Source organism: Culicoides brevitarsis, chromosome 1 (assembly GCF_036172545.1).
Source record: "Culicoides brevitarsis isolate CSIRO-B50_1 chromosome 1, AGI_CSIRO_Cbre_v1, whole genome shotgun sequence".
In the NCBI taxonomy this organism is placed as follows: Eukaryota; Metazoa; Arthropoda; class Insecta; order Diptera; family Ceratopogonidae; genus Culicoides; species Culicoides brevitarsis.
Genome location: NC_087085.1, coordinates 10419381 through 10439028, shown reverse-complemented (window position 1 = coordinate 10439028; position 19648 = coordinate 10419381). Strand labels below are relative to the sequence as shown.

The following is a 19648-nucleotide window of genomic DNA, read 5'->3' as shown; positions in this document are numbered from 1 at the left end:
AAATGTACTCCTTGATGCCGATAAGAAGACGAACAAAGAAGAAAAACGTCAACACTAAAAAAAAAGTTTAATGATAATAATGAAAGAAACGATAAAGGTGCCGCTAAAATAGACTCTTGTGAGCTTTTCTAACGACAAAAAAAAATCATGATAATATTAATAATTGTAAAAATATTTTCCTCGTTGTTGTCCCCAACATTTTTTTCTCCTTTCTTTCGAAAGAAGTGAAAATCATAAAAAAGGTGACGATAAAAATGTAGGTCTCTTTACTTTTTTTTCTTCTTAAAAAAAAAAGATGAAACACAAAAAAACCGCCTCGCAGTCTTTTTTCAGTCATTTTCAATGAAATGACGGTATAATGAACTTTTTTTTTATGGCAACGGCTTCAAGACAAAAGGCAAAAGTGACGATGAGGACAAAGTTCATTATGAGAAAGACGACGGGAACACAATTAAAAAACGAGAAAACTGCAATTTCACAGCAATATCATGCTTATCTAGTGTGTGATATGCGCGTTTTCCATGGTGACAGTCCATATTCGCTGCCACGAGAAGAGTTACCATTGTTGCATCTTCATCATCATTCAAAAAAAAAAAAAATGGTAAGATATAAAGTTGTCATAAAAAAAAGTTTTTAATTATTATTGTTGCTTCTGCTACTTACTCTTTTTTTTTTGCTTTCAGCTTTCATAAATAAAGTAGAAAAAATTACAGCTGGACTGCTATGTGACGACTGTTAACATTTGTGCCATTTTTTACACAATCGTGCCATATGATGGAAAAAAGCACAGTATGAATTTAAAAAGATAAATAATAAAAAGTTTTTTTTTCAGAGTCAGTCGGATGTGAAATTTTAACACAAAAGCGCTTTTTTATTGGATTCTTGGAGTATTTTTATATGAAATAAGAGTAACCTGTGAACTTCCCATCGATGTTTTTTTTAACTATGCAAGAAGATGCAGGAAATTTAAAATAAATATGAACTAATGATTTTTTTTTTCAATTTTTAAATATTTTTTGATTTTTGTTTGATGTTTTTTTAATTAAATTAAAATAAATTATTTGTTAAAATTAGTTAATTAATTATTTTAAAATTATTAAGTATTAAAAATATCAAAAATATTAAAAATTTTCTCAAAAAAAAATTTTTGTCAATTTTTTAAATTATTTTTTGTATCTTGCATTTTTTTAGTGATAAAAAATTAAAAAAAATTAACAAAAATAATTAAAATAAAAAATATTAGTAAAAAAAATATTTTTTATGAATTTTAAAAATAATTATTTAATTATTGAAAATTATTTTTAAAAAATTATTAAATATTTTTTTAATTTCCCGCAGCTTCCAAAGAATTGTTGCTGACTATCAAAGAAGGAACACGTACTTGTAAAAATTATTGATAATAAACGATTCGATTTTCTAAGGAGCTGTTATCACTCATATGAGTCCTATCAAGAAGGTTGGGGTATGCAATGAATTTTACACGTCAAATTTTTAGGAATTTTCACGAATTTTTCCATTTTTCGTAAATTTTTCTATTTCAAAACCTTCTTTTAGTAAAATGTGAAAAACTACAAAAATATTTTAAAAGATACTTGAAGCCAAATTTGAGTTATTTCGTTACAAAAATTTACAAATTTTGAGTAAAATACAAAAAATCCCTTTTTTTCATTCAACAATTGCTTTAAAAAAATTTGCTACAAACAATAATAAAATGTTCATTAAAAAGTCTGAATAGAATACGAACCTCAGGAGTTAAATTCACTTTTTTTTAACAAACAAAGCACCATACTGTTTTTTTTTGCTCATTTTTATTTGTTATATCATTCCATTTGTTTTAAATAATAATTTACTGATGAACTTCTACAATTTATTAGAACGTGTATGTAATTTTTAATAATAGTAATTATTCTCTATGAAAGCACCTTCCGAGCGCATATTGTTTGTCGGTTGCTTTTTACATGTAGTAATAATAATAATGAAAGTTACACAACAAAAGGATTCTAAGAAAGAAAGGTCATTTATCATTAAAATATATAGTACATTAAATCCTTATGTTTTAAGCCTTTGGTATACAAGATGAATTTTTTCCAACAATCTTTCGTTTCGTTTTACGTTTTTTTTTCGGAAAGGTGAGAAATTTTGGAACGCTAGTTTTAGAGCTTTTTTTTCGTGTAACAAATAACTTAAATTTTGGCTAAAAATCTCATTATAATCTACGTTTTACAATAAAAATAAAAAATAATACACAGAATATTTAAATATTTATATATACTTATAGTTTGATCTTGGATCTTTTTTTCTTTTCTTTTCTTATGCTTGAACTTAACAAAATACGTTTTTTTATAGTCTCTTTTCTTTGATAATAATCATAAAAGTGTATGTAGTAGTTCTTGTAATGATGATAATAATAACTTTATTTTTTATTTTATTTTTATGAGAAAAGTCATTGAAATTATTAAAAATGTTTCCGTTCGTATATATTTTGAAATACTGAAAGAATATTTATTTTTTTTTATTTTTTTAAGGCAAGAATAATTTTAAAAAAAAGTTTCAAAATTTATTCTTTTTTTCATTTATAAAAAAATAAAATAAAAGACAATAAAAAATTTTATAAAAAAAAATTAAAATTTTTTTTAGATAATTAATTTATTAAAAATTATAATTTTTTAAAAATTTCTTGGAATTTAAATTTTATAACCAAAATCTACTAAAAATATTTTTTTACTTGCAATTTATTATTAAGTTGAATTATTATTTAATTTAATTTAATTATTAATTATAATTTAATTAATTAAAAAAAAACAATTTTTAAGCAATTTTGAAAATTATTAAAAAATTTTATGAAAAAAATAAAAAATTTATTTAAAGTTTTTAATTGAAAAAATCTTTTAAAATATTTTTTAAAAATTTCTAAAAAATATCTTTTGAAAATATGTTCAAAATTTAAAAATTAATTTTGAAAAAAATAGAAAAAAATACAAAAAAAATTGTAAAAATCGTTCAAAATTAATGAAATAAAAAATTTCTTGCCTTCAATATATAATTGAGGGTCTAAAATATTTTTAATTTTTTTTTTTAAATTATTCTTGCCTTAATTATTTAATACTTTATAAATTTTAATTTATTTCCAAAAATAATTTTTATGAAGTTGGAAACATTTTTAATATTTTAAATGACTTTTTTGGGGGTAGGTAAAGAATACTTGTAATAATAATAATAAAAATATTAATGATAATAGTTGAGATGTAAGAATAAATTTGATAATAATAAGAATTATGTAATAATATTTATATATAATAATAATAAAAACTTAACAATGGCTGTATACTGTTAAATCTATCACAATTGCATGATTTTGTTCTTGTTGCATTTCGCTAATTTTTTTTTTATAATTCACACAGTACGAATAATTTATTACTTTACTTTAATTTTATATATTTTTTTGTATTTTAATAGACAATAATTTTATTTTTTTTTTGTCTAAATTTTAGGTAGGTGTCGTTGAATTAAACTCCCTCGTATTGTTGCACGGCCTTCAAAGTGCACGACGGCGGCAAGGAGTTGAAATTGGAGTCGATATTAGCAACAGGTTTGTAAGATTGCGAATTTTTCTGACGTTTTTGTACTATGATATACGCGACGATGCCGACGATAATTAACAGCAAGACCGCAATAACGGCTAGGAAGACATAAATGTAACTTTGTAATTGATCCTCGCAGATACTTTGTATGTTCGTCAAGGTGACTGTGTGATTATCAATTACGGCATTTTCCATGTCGCCGGTGGAATTCGTGTAATTTGTGTCAATCAACGGCAGATTATTGCTGAATGCGCACTTGCATAAATTACATCCATCATCGGATTTTTGAAAGCCATGCGGACAATGCAGGTTGCAGTTGAGTTCGTGCATGCAAAAGTCCGTGGCAGTATCGTCGCATATCTGGCAACAAGCACCGGGCACGAGAATGGTCTTGGCGCACGAAAGGGGCTTGCAAAAGTACATCTGACACTTGGTTTCGCCATTTTCGCAGCGACACGTCTGGCAGTCGGCATCTTCCCACGTCGCGCCATCCGGATATCGATGACCCGTGACGCGACTTTCGCAATAATTCGGCTGAATGCACTCGTATTCGTCGCAACAATCGCCCGGGAGGCCCGTGGCATGGCGCTTCACAGCTTTCATCAGTGGCTTCGAACAATGCGGTATTTTGCAATTAGACTCGTGCGCCGGAAAACATTTACATTCCTGATATTCGCAACAGTGTTTCGTTGTCGCGTCAGCATCAAACATTTTCGCTTGCTGCTGCTGCTGCGGAAGTGCGGCGATAAATTCGCTGCTGCTACTGCTGGCGTTATTGCCATTTTCGAGACGATAATCGTATTTATCGTTGCCCGATGCTGCTGCGCTCGATGTGGTTGGCGACAAACTCCGTTTATGGATGTGATTGAAAAAATGATGTCCGCCCGGAACAATTTTAATCGACTCTCGTTTCTCGTACAAAATCGAACGTTTCGCCAGCACTTTTTCCTCCTCGTCTTCGTGATTTTCGGTAATGATGGCGTCGTAACTCAACTTTTCGCCTTCCCGCTTGCTCGCAAAGTCCTTGAACATGTGCGTGGGAAAAACGGTGTGCGAGTAACTGTCATCGGGACACGAGATCTCTTGTAATGCGGGACAAATTACGTTTTTGCAGTTGATTGTGTCATCTGGAAAGACAAAAAAAAATAAGAGAAATCGTTATTAGAATTAATGATTGTGACGAATTGCGAGGAATGTGCGAAGTGCGCTGGAATTTTATGTCATTTCAATTAATGATCAATGGAATTCGGATCGTAAACATCAATTAAAGCATCGATTCAAAGAGAATTTGCATTAAATTGTGACGTTCTAAGAAATTGCCAGAGAGACAATTTGTTGCATTGTTTACTTGAATTCTCGGAAAATGTTATTTAATTCCATTTAAGTTGTAGTTATTTTCCTTTGATCAATTAAAGGGATGAAAAAAATATTTTAAAAATTATTTTTATATTTATTTTCATCAAATGGTTAAATTTTATTTTATTAATTTAAATTTTTTTTAAATTAATTTATTTTAAATTTTTATTTAAAATTTTAATTGATTTTAAATAATTTTTAATTTTAATAATTTTTAAAATTAATTTATTTATTTATTTTTTTTTTTAAATAGAATTTTTTTGAGCCTAACTTCTTCATATCAAATATTCAAAAATTTTTAACACATTTTTATAGCTGAAATTTTTTAAGTTTTTATTTACTGTTAAGAATTAGTCTCATTAAGTCTAATATTAATTTTTTTTTCAATACTTTTTCATATTACAAAAAAATATTTTTTTTAAATAATCGACTTAATTAATTCATTAATAAAATGTTTAAGTCAAATTTAAGTTGAAAATTAAAAAAAAATTAAAAATTTTTTTTTAGCCATTTTTGATTTTTTTATAAATTTTATTAAAAATGACAGAATTAAAAAAAAAAATATAAACTTGAAAAAATTAAGTTATAATAAAAAAAAAAATAATTTAATATAAAAATTATTCACAAAAATAATTTCTTACGTTTTTTTTATTTTTTTTTTTTTTAATTTATAATTAATGATTTTTCAATTGTTTCAAAAAATTTATTTTTTTTTTTCGATAAAATTATTTAAAAAATTAATTATTTTTTTTAAATTTTTCTAAAGTTCAAAAAATTTATTATTTATTTTTTTTCTGAATATATAAAAAAATTTCATACATTTGTCATTTTTTCAAAAATTATAATTAATTATTTTTGATGAATTTCATAAAATTATTAATATTTTTTTAAAATTGTTTTTACCAAAATTGAATAAATTTAATATTGTTTTGTTAAATATTTCATAGATTAACACATATTTCGACTTCACACATAAAACATGATTTCCATCAATTTTTTTCCATCCCTGTTTATTTAATAAAATCCCGAAAATCCATTGTCCAAGCACTTTGAAACGTCATTCAATTAAATTAAGCAACATCAGACATTTGGTAAACAAGACAAAATTATGTGCGGATTAATCAGGGCGTTTATAGACATTTTCGCTCTCTCTTTCTCTCTCCATGGATTTATTCGGCAGAAAAAAAAATAATAACACAAATCTCCTTTTTGGCGGGCAGGCAGCAGGCGATACAAAAGTGATGGGCCTTATACTAAAGAAAGATTAATTGCTTAGAAAAGGTTCTCTCTAATTCTGATCCTTTTTTATTCCTCATCGTAATTTTTTTTTGCTCGTCCGTAAGACAAAAACAACGAGCAAGTATTAGCAAGACGATAATAATAATAAAACAAAGAACGCTTGAAATGAAACCATTTTAAGCCTCCAGCAAGTTTGCGTACATTCATCAGATAGAGAGATAATAATTCTTTTCCTTATAAATGAAGCTTTTTCGCCTTGCTTTTGTATCATCCTCGCAACGTAAGTCGAAAAAAAAAATGCTAAACATTTTTGTTCACACTGCTCAAACATATTTTAATCCTCTCTCTTTCTCCTTTTCTGACCATTTTTCTCCCTACAGGTCATTGAACAAAAATGCCGATTAGATCCGTTTTAAAAAAAATGAGGAAAAAATCTTCTCGTTGCCAACATTTTAATAATTATTACAATTAAATTTTTACTGCACGGAATACGAAACGGAACAATTGTGTTGAAGCATTTCCTTGTTTGGCTGTAATTTCGCATGGGGACGTGTTCACATGTGCATCGTGTCATTGTTGTTGTTGTCGGTGTGTCAAGCACACAGGATAAAAAAAAAACGAGAACTAAGAGAGCACATTAAAATTGCATTTATGATTAATTTAAAAAATGAGCTCAACTGGAATGCATGAGTTGCAAATAAAATTTTCTTCCCTTTGTTTTGTTAGGTTTACCACAAAAGTTGCAATTAATTTTGTGAGAGAGCAAAAAAAAATACTCGTCGGAGAAAATGTTTGTGTCAGAAATAAAAAAAAACCTTGAAATTGTGGCGAGATTCAGGACAGCAAAAAAAACTTTTAGTGAATTTCAACGGGTTTTTTGTGGTTTTGGAAATTAGGAAGTCACCCTAATAGTTGTTACAATTTAAAATGCATTCTTGCATTTTTTGTGATGGTGTATTTTTTTCTGTTTTTCCTCTTTTATTCATTTAAAACATGGGCAAGCTCGTATTTGGTTAAATGTAAAACAAGCACATAATTTTAAAAATCCTGCGTAGGTGCTGGAATGCATTTTAAATATGTTGCGACTCGTATTTTTTTTTGTGTCGTGATGATTTTTTTTTTTGCATATTTTTCATTTTTAAAGGGAAATTTTTAGACTTAATTTAAAATTGGCTCTAAAGTGGTTTGAAAGAGTCTAAAAATTATTAATTTATAAATTATTATAATTTTTTTTTAATAAATTTAATTTTAATGAAATTTAAAAAATAAATAAAAAAATTATAAAAATTATTTTTTTTAATTTAATTTGACCTTTAATTAAAATTAGAAAAATTGTTTTTCAAAATTTAATAAAAAAAATTTTAATAAGAACTTGGCACTGATGAATTAATAAAAATATTTTTTTTTTTTTTTTTTCAAAAATTTAATTCACATTAGGTATTTAAATAACAAAATAAAAAAAATCATTAATTTAATTTTTTTTTATTAAATATTTTAATTTTTTTTATTAAAAAAAATTAAATTAAAAAAATAAAAATTAATTTTTTAAAAAAAAATTATTTTAACCTAATAAAAAATTTAACTTTTTACAAAAATTAATTATTCAATTTTTATTTAAAAAAAAAAATATTATTTTTTATTATTAAATTAATTTTTTTTAATTGTAATTTTTTTAAATTTTTAATTTATTAATTTAAATTAATAATTTTTTATATTTATTAATTATTTATTTATATTTTTATATTTATTAATTTTATTTATTTTTTTATGAAAAATTTGTCATAAAAAATTGTAAATTGTGTAGTTTTAATTATTTTTTTACAAAATTTTTAAAAACTCTTTATATTTTTTTAAATTAATTTTTGTTATAAAAAATAAAAATAATGCGCTCAAAAAATTTAAAATAAAAAAAAAAATGCAAAAACACAAAGTAATATCAAGTAACGAAAAAATAAGAAAAATATAATTTTTTGCTTGTTAGAACATTTCACTTTACATTTACATCCGCATTACTGTAAGAACATTAAAAGTACATCATTAGCAAAAAAAAAAATGTTCATTAAACTCACAAAAGTGAAAAACGTCAAAAAACCTCAAAGTAATGAATTTAATTTTCTTCCTTTGTGCATCAAATAAATCACTTTCCACGCTTTTTAATGCACTTTAATTTCATTTCCGTGGATAAACTTTGCATATTTTTGTCGAACAATTCTCATGCGTTCATTAAAAAAAAAAAGTTTTTCCACGAAACCCATTAAGCATAAGAAGATTATAAAAAATACAGGGGACACCCACATATTTTCCCACAGGAGATGAATGAAAACTTATTTTTCCGCGGAAATCCCTTCAGTGCATTTAATTGTTTCAGCACGGAGAAAATGAAGCAAAATATTACAAAAGATTTTGCGGCAAAGATTTTTTTTTTAGGGAAATCAGTTGCGGCTCTATTTTGAATAAAATGTTGAAATATTAACGGAAGGATATGAAAGATGGAGAAACTTAACTTCAATGTCAAGTCTAATCATAAAAGGGAACATTTTTCCAGTTTCGTGTGTGTGTGTCGCAAAAATGATTCCGCTTTCAGCAAAATATACCATTTACATATATTGCTGTTCTTTCGTCGTCGTCGTCGTCATCTTTTCATGCAAATATTTTTATTTGTGTGCAAAAGTCTTGATGTTTGGCGAATATTTTTTCCTGCATCCATAGCCGACCGAGAGATATTTTCCATAAAAGCCGTTTCCATCATAAAAGAGATCTGGGTGGATGATGCCTTTTTTTTCGCCTGCCTGCCATATATACCTTATGTATAATGTTTCAATTTATAAGCTGTCACAAGCATATTACTTGTTTAGAGCGGAATTTTTGCGAACGGGCAAAAAAAAGAGGCAAGCGACACAAATAAAATTGCTCGTGTTCCTCTCATGACAAATTTTGTAAATGATTCGATTAGAATTTTGATTTTTTTTTCTTTTGGAATTTTACCAAAAACGCGAAAATGCATTTTCTGTCGGTTTTTTGAAAGAATTCGAATCCAACGTCAAGTGGACAGAAATTTAATTGAAGTGCGCTTTTAACGTTCCATTCAAAGTTTTTATGTGAATAATAGACTCTCATCTATTTTAACAGCAATTCACGGGAATTCTGCTTTGTTTTACTTTTATTTGGTAATAAATTTAGCAGAGAAAGTACTCCAAAAGTCACATTTACTTGTCGTTTCAACTTTTTCAATTTTTCTACTCTTTTTTCGGATTTTCTCTCATTTTTTTATAAACATTTTTTTTTTAGGTTGCACGAATAAAGAAAGATAAGTTTAACAAATAAATGTCAGAACTTGTGTTTCCTTCCCGCACATCCTGTTATCAATCATTTTATGAGGCAAAAAGTATGAGAGGTGCAAAATCCTTTGAAAGCGTGTCTTGTATAAAGATGTCAAGGACATTCGAAGGTTTGAGCGTGGAACAGATTCAGGAATTTTTGAATAAATAAAAGAAATTTATAGAAAAATAGGAAAAATTGTCCCTGTTTGAGTTTATGCGAAAGCCACGAAAGCTATTTATATTCACTCCATTTTGCGAGGCCCCAAAGGGAATTCCTTCTTTGATTTTTTTCAGCCAAAAAAGGGAAAATAGTACACGCGGTGAATAAATTTTGGTTGAAATAAAATAAAGTTTAAGTTATCATTCGATTTTTATGTGAAACATGTGCTTGAATAAAAATCTTTAATATCTAAGAATCAATTTTAGGTTTGTCTTTTGAGTAAAAAGATATCCAAAATATCTAAAAAGACATCCAATCTTCAATTTTTAAGTAGAAAGTTAAAATTTTTAAGTTTTTGTTTATTTAAGATCAAATTTGTTTTAACAGCGCCCTCTATGTTGTTAAATTTGTATAAATTTTTAGGTTAGAATTTGATCTTATAGATCTCAAATTTATATTTTTAATTAAAATAAATAAATAATTTCATTCTTAAACTCATCTATACAAAAACTTATGACTTAAAAAAAATGACATTTAAAAAAATAAGTATATTTTTTAAAAAAATTTTTGGAAAAAAATTTTTTTTTATTTTAAATAATCAAATTTAATAAAATAATTAAATAAAAAAAATAATATTTTTTTATTTTTAATTTTTAAATAAATTAAGTTTTTTTTTTGACTTAAAAAATTTAAGCCCTTTAATTCATTAAAAAAAATATTAATAATTTTTTTTTCAAATAATTAAAAAAAATAAATATTTTTTTAAAAAATAAAATAAAAAATAAAATAATTTATAAATTAAAAAAAAAAATATTATAAAAAATATTTTAAATAAATATTTTAACAACATTATTTAGTTTTCTTTTATTTAATTAAAAAAAATTAAAATAATATTAATAATTTTAATTATTTTAAAATTATATTTAGTGATTTTTTTTTTAAATATTAAATTTTTTTTTAAAATAAATAAAGTGTATTTTTTGCTCAAAAAAATAAAATAAAAAAAATAAAAAATTTTTTAAAAATAAAACCAAATTTTTTTATGCAAATAAAAATTACTTAAGACTAATTTCTTTTTTAATTTTTTTTTGTAAAATTTTTAAAGTTAAATTTAACAAATATTTTGACTACTTTGTAAAATTTTAAACGCGAAATTTTAAAAGAAATTATATTTTACAACTGCACTTTTAATGCATCAATTTTGCTTTCATGAAGCCATATTTTTGTTTCATGACTTGATACTAAAATTTCTATTTTGTATTAAAATTTTCACACATAAAAAGTTACAATGTAATTTTCTCTCTTTCATCTATCGAAGCAATTTTACTTGCATCTTTGTACAAATTCAGCTAAAAATTAATTCACTTCTCTCCAACCCCTTTCAAAATATCCAAACAAAGCTATTCCAATTTCTGTCGTTACCAAGTTGATTAAGATACTCAAAAATATCGAAAACTCATAAAACCTTATCTCCCAAAAGCAAACTTCAAAAAAGGAATATAAACTAACTTTGATGTGTTGTAAAACGTTTTATAATGATGAAGGCAAAAAACATTTTATTTCTTTATAAAATTGCTCCTTTTTTCTCTGTCAAAGTCATCTACATTCAAAGACAAAAAAAGATAAATTTGGACAGATAAAAATAAAATCAAATTGTTTAAAAAAAATACATTTTTTCTTGTCTTATCCTTAACGAGTATCTTTCTTTATTTTATTTTATTTCATGCATCAAGCGTCACTCTATCGAGGATTTTGCAAAAATAAAAAAACTTTTGTCAAAATCGAATAATTTTGAAGTCTCTCTGAAAGTGTTACGATTATTTTTATTATTGTATAATTCGGAAAAGAAAGCCAAATAAGCGTTATTGATACAAAAGCGAAGAAAATCTCACCCTTGCGATAAACTTTTAAGAAGTAGTGCGAAAAACAAAGAGAAAAAAATTCGGCTCAGCATCTAAAGCAATTTCGGTAATCTAAAAAGTTTTGTATTTTTCGCAAAGTAGTCAACAAAATAAGTTACACATAAAAATAAAAGAGAAATAGCTGCAAGGGGTGTATTCAAAGCATCATCATTTATCGATGAAAACAGCGAAAATCTCTTATCTAATTTGTATAAATAAAGTCATTTTGTCGTAAAACATTGACTTGACGCAACTTCATAAAAAATTGCTTTTACGGACTTTTAATCAAAAAAATTTTTTGTTTTACTTTTCGATTCGATTCGTCAACAAAGAGCGACGCACAGTCAGCATAAAGTGTCAGTTTTCGACTAAAGTCCATTAAAATTTATTCAAAAAGACTTTTTTTTGCGTTAATTTCTTTCTCGAAACAAATTAAAAGAAAAACATCAACAAAACTAATTAAGATAAGTAAAAGTAAATTCCTTTGAAAATCGGAAATAACGGAGCGAAGCTGTTGAAGCAGCAAAATGCGTTCGTACAAACACAAACAAAGGCGTTGATTAATTTTGAAAACAAAAAAAAAATACGTGGAATTTTCTGTCACCATCGCGAGCGACTGTAATTTGCGCTGTATATTAAAAACAATTCGATAAAACAAAAAATATTCCGCTGCGAACGACAAACATGGCAAAAAAAAATTAAAAAAAAAAGTTACGGAAATAAACAAACAATGCTGGATAAATGGTGCGCTATTTCGACACTCACATATGCTCGCATTGTTGCAATGACGACGATGTCATAGCCCAAAAAATAATGGGAAATGTGTTAAATCACAAAAATGTTATTTTTCCTGAATCGATACATTTGTGGAAACCAACCGGAAATTTTTATGTTTTATTATATGGATGATACAATTTTTTTTCATTTCGTCCTCTAGTTTTGCGTTCGTGGTTGTTTCTATCCCGTTTCAGGCACAAAAAGAACACAAAAAGCATCAAAAAGAGAGAACTTTTTTTTATGATATTGCACTTATTTCATAGATGACTTGTAAAAAATAACACAAATGATTTGAATTTTCATGAATGACTGGTGTTTTGATGATGTGAATACGCGAATGCTTTCCCAATCATGCAACCGGCAGACATACAGAGGAAAAAATATGTACTCAGGTAAAAAATTTTGGGTTCAGAAATTGTTTGCCGATTTCAAAAATTTATTTTTTTAATAATTTAATAAAATAAAAATTAATTTAAAAATTTTTATTTATTGTATTTTTTAATTTATTAATTTTTTTTATTAAAATTTTTAAATAAATTTAAATAAAATGCATAAAAATTTTTTTTGAATATTTTGCAAAAAAATTTTTATAAAAATAAAAAATTAATTTATTATTTAAAAAATTTAAAAAAAAAAAAATATTAAAATTTTTATTTATTTACCTTAATTATTAAAATTAAAAAAATTTTAAAAAAAAATTTTTGAAAGTATTTTTATTTTGATTAAAAATTAATTAATTTAAAAATTAAAATAAGTTAAATAAATTAAAAATTATTTTGATTTAAATTTATTATTTTAAAATTTTAAAGTTTTTTTCATTAAATTTTTAAATAAATCATAAAAATTCAGAAAATTTATTATTCTATAGGTATATGAAATTTATTCAAAAATTTTAAATATTGAAAATTCAACTTATTTATATTAAAAAGAAATTATTTACACAAAATTGATAAATTTTTTTTTTAAATTAAATCACATTCAAATTTTTTATTAAATTTTAATCAAAAATAAAATTAATTAAATTTATTTAAATTAAAAAAATTAGGTAATTAATTTAAATTATTAAAATTGATAATTTAAAATTATTTTTTTAATTTAATATTAAAATAATTAAAATTTATTTTAATTTAATATAAAAATAATTCATTAATATTAAATAAATAAAAAAATTAGTTTTTGAAATAAAAAAAAAATTAAGGATTTTTAACCCCAACTTTTTTTTAGCAGGGCAGAGAGAGAGACGTTATATGATGTGCAATGTTATTGTTCTATTGTTTGTGAAAAAATTTCCGACTAAATGTGGCTTGAAAAGTTTTATATTGACCTTTTTTATTGTGATATGATTCAGGGTTAAAGCATCCAGAGAAACACACACGATGACGAAAAAACGACCAATTGAGTGGAAATGTGAAATATGAGGAAAAAATACATCCGACCGACGACGACAACGCTTCTACTTGATTTTGGTATTTTATTTTTTTATCGGAAAAAAATAAAAATTTGTCATGACATTGGATTTGAATTTTTCTTCAAACGAACATCGAATGAAGAAAAAAATAAATGGAAGGATTTTCATTGATTACGAATGATGTTCGTATCTAAAAAAATTTGAAAAAAAAATTGTCGACGACAAAAAGACGAAAGTGCAGAAGAGACAAAAGGTTAGTTAGTCCAGACTGTCATGACCGCAATGAAAAAGGACAATGCATGTGGTTTTTGTCCAAGGATGTTCCGAGAAGGCAGGGCATTTTTATTGTTTTTCTATTTTATCAGAAATGAATGTTTTTTAATGTGAAATATTTTTTTATAAAGCATTTTTATTTTATTCGACAGTTAATAGTCTATAAAATTCTCAGAAAAAAAAGTTGTATCAGTACTGAAAAAATTTTTTACATGTCTGGAAATTTTTGCATAAATAACAATTTTTTGCAGTAAATGTCAGTTGATATTTCAGGTGAGTTTTATAAAATGATTTTAATTAATTTAAAACTGTTCTCTTAAAAAGTTTATTTTTTATTAAATTTTACGCATATCTCATTGAAATTTAAAAAAAAAATTATTTAAAAATTTTTCTTGAACTTTTTTTTGGATCAAAATTTTATGAATAAAAAAATTACTTTAATTTAAAACATAAGATTTTAAAAATAATAAAATTTAAATTTAAGCTTTAGAAAATTTTTCAAATATTAATAAAATTAGGTTTTCAGAAAAAAAAATTTTTTCCTGATATAAAAAAAAAAATAATTTTTTAAAATTTTTATTGAAAATCGATTTTTTCGTTTTTGACTTGATTCAAAATGAAAATGAATAAATATTCAATTTTTGCTCGATTTGAGTTCAAACATTTTAAAATTATTCACAAATTTCTTCGAATTAAAACTCCTGCTGAAACTTTTCATAATCATGCTTCTCAAAAGTAAAGCGAAATTGCAGGTAAATTTCCAAGAATTTATAATAACAAAACCTCAAAAACTGCATCAGACAAAAATGTCATACTCGAGCAAGTAACAAAAATTCTGTTAATTATATTTTCCTCGAATCCAAAGTTTAAAATTTTACTAATTTACCTCCATTTCGCTGCATTGCTTTCTGTTACCTTCCTAAAAATTCATAAAATTTTCCAAAAATAGAGAGTGTAGGTAAATATCGCTTTATTTATAGCTGGAAACGAAAACCATAAACAAGTGAATTCCCCGCACACATTTTGTCTTGTCACGTGCTCATACTTTTCCTGTTATGACTAGGACATTGTAGAGCATTTATTTTCTTTTTTTTTTCTCTTCTACTTCAGGTACGAAGATGAAAACATTTCTGCTACAGCCCTTCCTTTTCCCAGAGTATGAAATAAAATTATTAATGAAGGTATCCGAGCAAAGAGAGAAAAAGCCTCATATTTAAACAAAAATTTCATATAAAGATATTTCCTTTATGTTGTCGGTGCGGTGCTTGTACCAATATTTTGTACAAATAGAAAATTTTGCAGACATGTGTAATTACAAACTGAACAAAATATCATGAGTTTGTACTTTTATACACGACTCTCGTATAAAATTGTAAAATACGTAAGTTTCTGGGCAAACATGAGTAATAACACGAATATGAAAAGTAAAATTTCTCCTTCGGAACACAGGCAGCTACACGATGAAACATGACATGTCAAAATATTTGTGGGCGTATGTAATTGACAATCATGTGAGTTTAATTTACCGTTTTGAAGATTTTTGCCACAAGTCACGAGAGGCGCTGAATTATAAGAAATCCATGTATCGAAGTTAAAATATCTTGAAAATTATCTCGAAAATTAGTTAAACTAAAAAAAATATACATTGGGACAATATTTTAGAATGTGTATTGGGGCAAAATTTTATAATGTGCATTGGGGCGAAATTTCAAATTAATATTGGAGCTAAGTTGAAATGTACAATGAAGTTAACTTAAGAATGTGCATTAGGGCAAAGTTTTCAGAATGTGCATAGGGACAGAAGTTCAGAATGTGCATTGGGGCAAAATCTTGGAATTTAATTGAATCATGCATATTTTAAAACCATTGCAAATTCTGAAATTTTGCCCCAATGCACATTTTCAACTTAGCCCCTTATTTTATTTTAAACTTAGCTCCAATATTAAGTCAAAATTTTTCCCCAATGCACATAATAAAATTTTGTCCCAATACACATTCTCCCAATCTTATATCGAAATTTCATCCCAATGCATATTTTTTAATGTTGCCCCAATTAACATTTCAAAATTTTGTCCCAATGTACAATTTTTTAGTTGGTTGGTAGTTAATTTGCTTAATTTTCATTCTCGCGATTTTTTTAGCTAACGAAACTTGGATTTTTGATATTAAAGAATGTTGTAGCTGTTAACTCGTAAAAAAGTGTCTTACTTAATGGATCATGTAAGTTCTTTTTAAATAATAAATTTTGTGTGTTTTGTTTCGCTTTAAACGGGGCTTTTTGTCATATTTTCTGTGTGGGTGAATATTCATTCCTTTTGTCGCCAAAAGTTTGTCAACACTCTCGAGATCCTCGAACAAGTAAGTGAATGAATGCGGTACACCCCAAAGGTAAATTTTCGAAACGAAAACCTGCAAACCTTTTAAATATTACTCGTCCTGGATATGGAAATGTCTTTCTTTATATCTTTTTCTTTTCAGACCGCCCCGCCTGATGATGATAAGATAAAAACCAAACAAAAAAAGATGAACAAAAAGGTACAAATGTGTCATTCACACGTTTTCCAAAAAAATATTATAAAAAGCAAACACAGCACGTGCAAATCGCATATAGACGCAGGACGATAAGATGTGTTTTAGAGAGGTAAATATAATAAAAATTCTTTGGCATATGCTCTCTCACAAAATTCAAGACATGCGGCGGCGGAGAAGAGAAAAGTGCACAAAAACTGCCAATGTGTGAAAATTTTCTTCTCACTTTTTCTCGGGCTGTACTTATTTTGTATTTTATTGCAAATACATGTACAATTATAATGACATGTTATATCTCGTAAACATAAACATGATGATTATTGTCATTGACACTCAATTTGTCAGCACCTTCCAATTTACGTTTCAAGTGGAAATTCCTCGTTATATTACTTTTTTTTTTGTTTTTTTAGAACGATGGACGGAAAATTTGCTGTGCAAGTGCGAGGTTGCCATTAGTTTGTTGGAATGAGGAAAATTCTTTGAATATTTTGAATTCTTGACGCAAGGGACCTCATTAACGGGCAACGATCTTTAATGACGGTTGGAAGGTTTGTATGAAATTCTTGCTTTTATTTTATAGCCTGAAAAGAGCTGGATATTCTATCCATTAGACAATATGGGAAAATATTTTTATGCGCATTGAAAATATTTAACGTGAAATATATTGAAGTTCAGAAAGTTTAAAATAAATTTTAATAATTTTAGAAATTTTCGAAAATAATTTTAGATTTCAGACTGTTATAAAAATTTTTAATTAAAGTAATTAATTAATGTTTATAATTTTTAGTTTTAATAAGATTAATTGAATAGTCAATTAAAATTTTAACAAAAATAATTAATAAAAATTTTATATTTCTTCGAAATATTATTATTTTTCTTCGAAATATTAAGAAAAAATTTTAAGTCTCTATTTTATTTTATATTAAAAATTAATAAGTATAAACAAACTATCGTTTAATATAAAATTTCTTCAGAAAGAAATAAATTTAGTTTTTTGTTTAAATAATTTATGTTTTTTCAATAAAACTTTTAAAATTAAAAAAAAAATTATTTCTTTAAATATTTTTTTTAAACATTAAAATTAATTAATTAAATTGAATTAAATAAAATAAATTATGTAAAATTTTTTTGGCAAAAAAATTATATTATTAATTTTTTTTTCAATTTTTTTTTGATTTGAAAAAATGATAAATTAGAGTCCTCTGAAAAACAAAAATATAAGTTTTTAATTAATTAAATATAAATTAAAAATTGAACTTATTTTTCGAAGGTTTAACTCAGATTGGAATTTATTTAATTTAAAGTTAATTTTTTATTTATTTATTTTTTTTATAAAAAATAATTCTTAAACTTTTAAAGCTTTCAAAATAAAAATTCTGAAATTAATGGAAAATTTAAATGAAATACAATTATTGCCCCAAAAATATTAAAAGCAAACACAACAAATTAAAAAAAATACAAAACAAATAAAAATTATTTTTTTAACATCAAAAAATAAATAAATAAACTTGACTCAATCCATTATTAACGAATTCCGTTGAAATTTCCGAGTACCTCGTTATTTCTGTCTTTTCATCATTTCTCCATGGGAATAAAATTGGAATCGATCCATAACCATAATCATCACTAAATTGACATACACACAAACACACACACACAAGATCTATTAAATATAATTGACAGCTCACATTATTATAGTTAGTTGCCGATATGGATAAATAAATAAATAAAAATATCAAATACTGCGCGATCATCAGTAAATAACACTAACATTAATGACGTGACACGACAACTATACGACAAACAAACATCATCGAAATGGGCCCTCATCGATGTGGTGAGGCGAAAGCAAACCCGTGAAATTCCTCAATTTTTGACAAGAGTGCGAAATATACTTGTTGGTATGTGTCATGTCAGTTCCAATCAAAAAATATGATTGATAAATTCGGTCACGGTGTTAAATATTTCTAAAATATTCATCACATGTTGTGTGAGAAATTACTTAATTTTTATTTTTTTTTGTGTAAAAAAATGGCCCTGATTTATAACGACAGACTGTTTTATTTTCTTTTTTCTTTCACAAAAAAAAAATAAACGCCAACGACGACGACGACGAATATTTATAAAAAAAATATAAAGTAAGTGATTTTTTGTCTAGCTCGTCTTAACGAGAATCGACTCTTATTTTCTGACAGAATTAATTGACATAATCCAAGAGAACATCAATCATTTTGTACTGTACATAAGTTAGTGTCTGTAGAAACTTATTTTTTATATTTCTCATACATTTCATCCACTTCGTCTTATTATGTTTAAAAGTCAGAGTTTATGCGTCAATCAGCTGTGAGAATGTTTACACTTTTTATTCACACTCGTCTTCTTTGATTAGAGAGATTTTTCTTCTTCATCTTCTTCTTCGAATCTCGTTGATGGTGTTTTCGAGATTTTTTTAAAGCGATAAGATAAAAAATTGTGTTGAATGCATTTGCTTGACTTTTAGTTGTTTATGTTCAGCTGTTTATAATAATTTAAAAGATTTTTTATGCGTTGATTTATTTTTCATTCATTTTTTTTCGTAATAGGTCAAAAGTCTTCTATTGAGTCATCTTAATAGACATTAATCATCGTTGTAAAATTTTCAATAAATTTCATAAATAAAATCGCGATGTCATGTCGGCATCTATTTTTTATTTATTTTTCTTATTCTTCATCGCCATCATCTCGCCATCACGTGCAAATTATTCCTTTTCTGGCATGCGGCATCGATTATTACACACTTTGTACATTCCTTATTCGATGAAAACAATTTTAACACATTTTTCCATTTCATTCCATTTAAAATAATAAATTCACTTGTGTGCGATACTTAACATGCAAAATGCATAATCACAACTTTTTTTCGCTCCAAACGCGCGCTCTATTTTCAATTGTTCATTCTTCGCTCTGTTTTGTGTGCGAAATCGTGTCAACGTATAATGGCATTTAATATCATTTAATTTTTTCATAATAGAGAGCAGAAAAAAAAATAAATACGATGAATGGATGAATGGATGCCGTAAACGTGTGAAACCATGACCTAACTTAATGGGTATTAAATGAAGGTT

At 25.4% G+C, this 19648-nt stretch overlaps 1 protein-coding gene across 1 annotated transcript in view; it reads right to left on the bottom strand.

Moving 5' to 3' along the window:
- Positions 1 to 1804: 1804 nt before the first annotated feature.
- The window catches only part of LOC134832598 (uncharacterized), a 36842-nt gene continuing 18998 nt past the window's right edge, over positions 1805 to 19648 (bottom strand). Inside the window, exons 3-4 of the mRNA XM_063846684.1 lie at positions 3178 to 4708; positions 1805 to 2411 (exon numbers count right to left, since the gene is read on the bottom strand). Of these exons, the coding sequence (XP_063702754.1) occupies positions 3507 to 4708 (1202 nt within the window). The 3' untranslated portion in view covers positions 1805 to 2411; positions 3178 to 3506. The remainder of the gene's footprint in view (positions 2412 to 3177; positions 4709 to 19648) is intronic.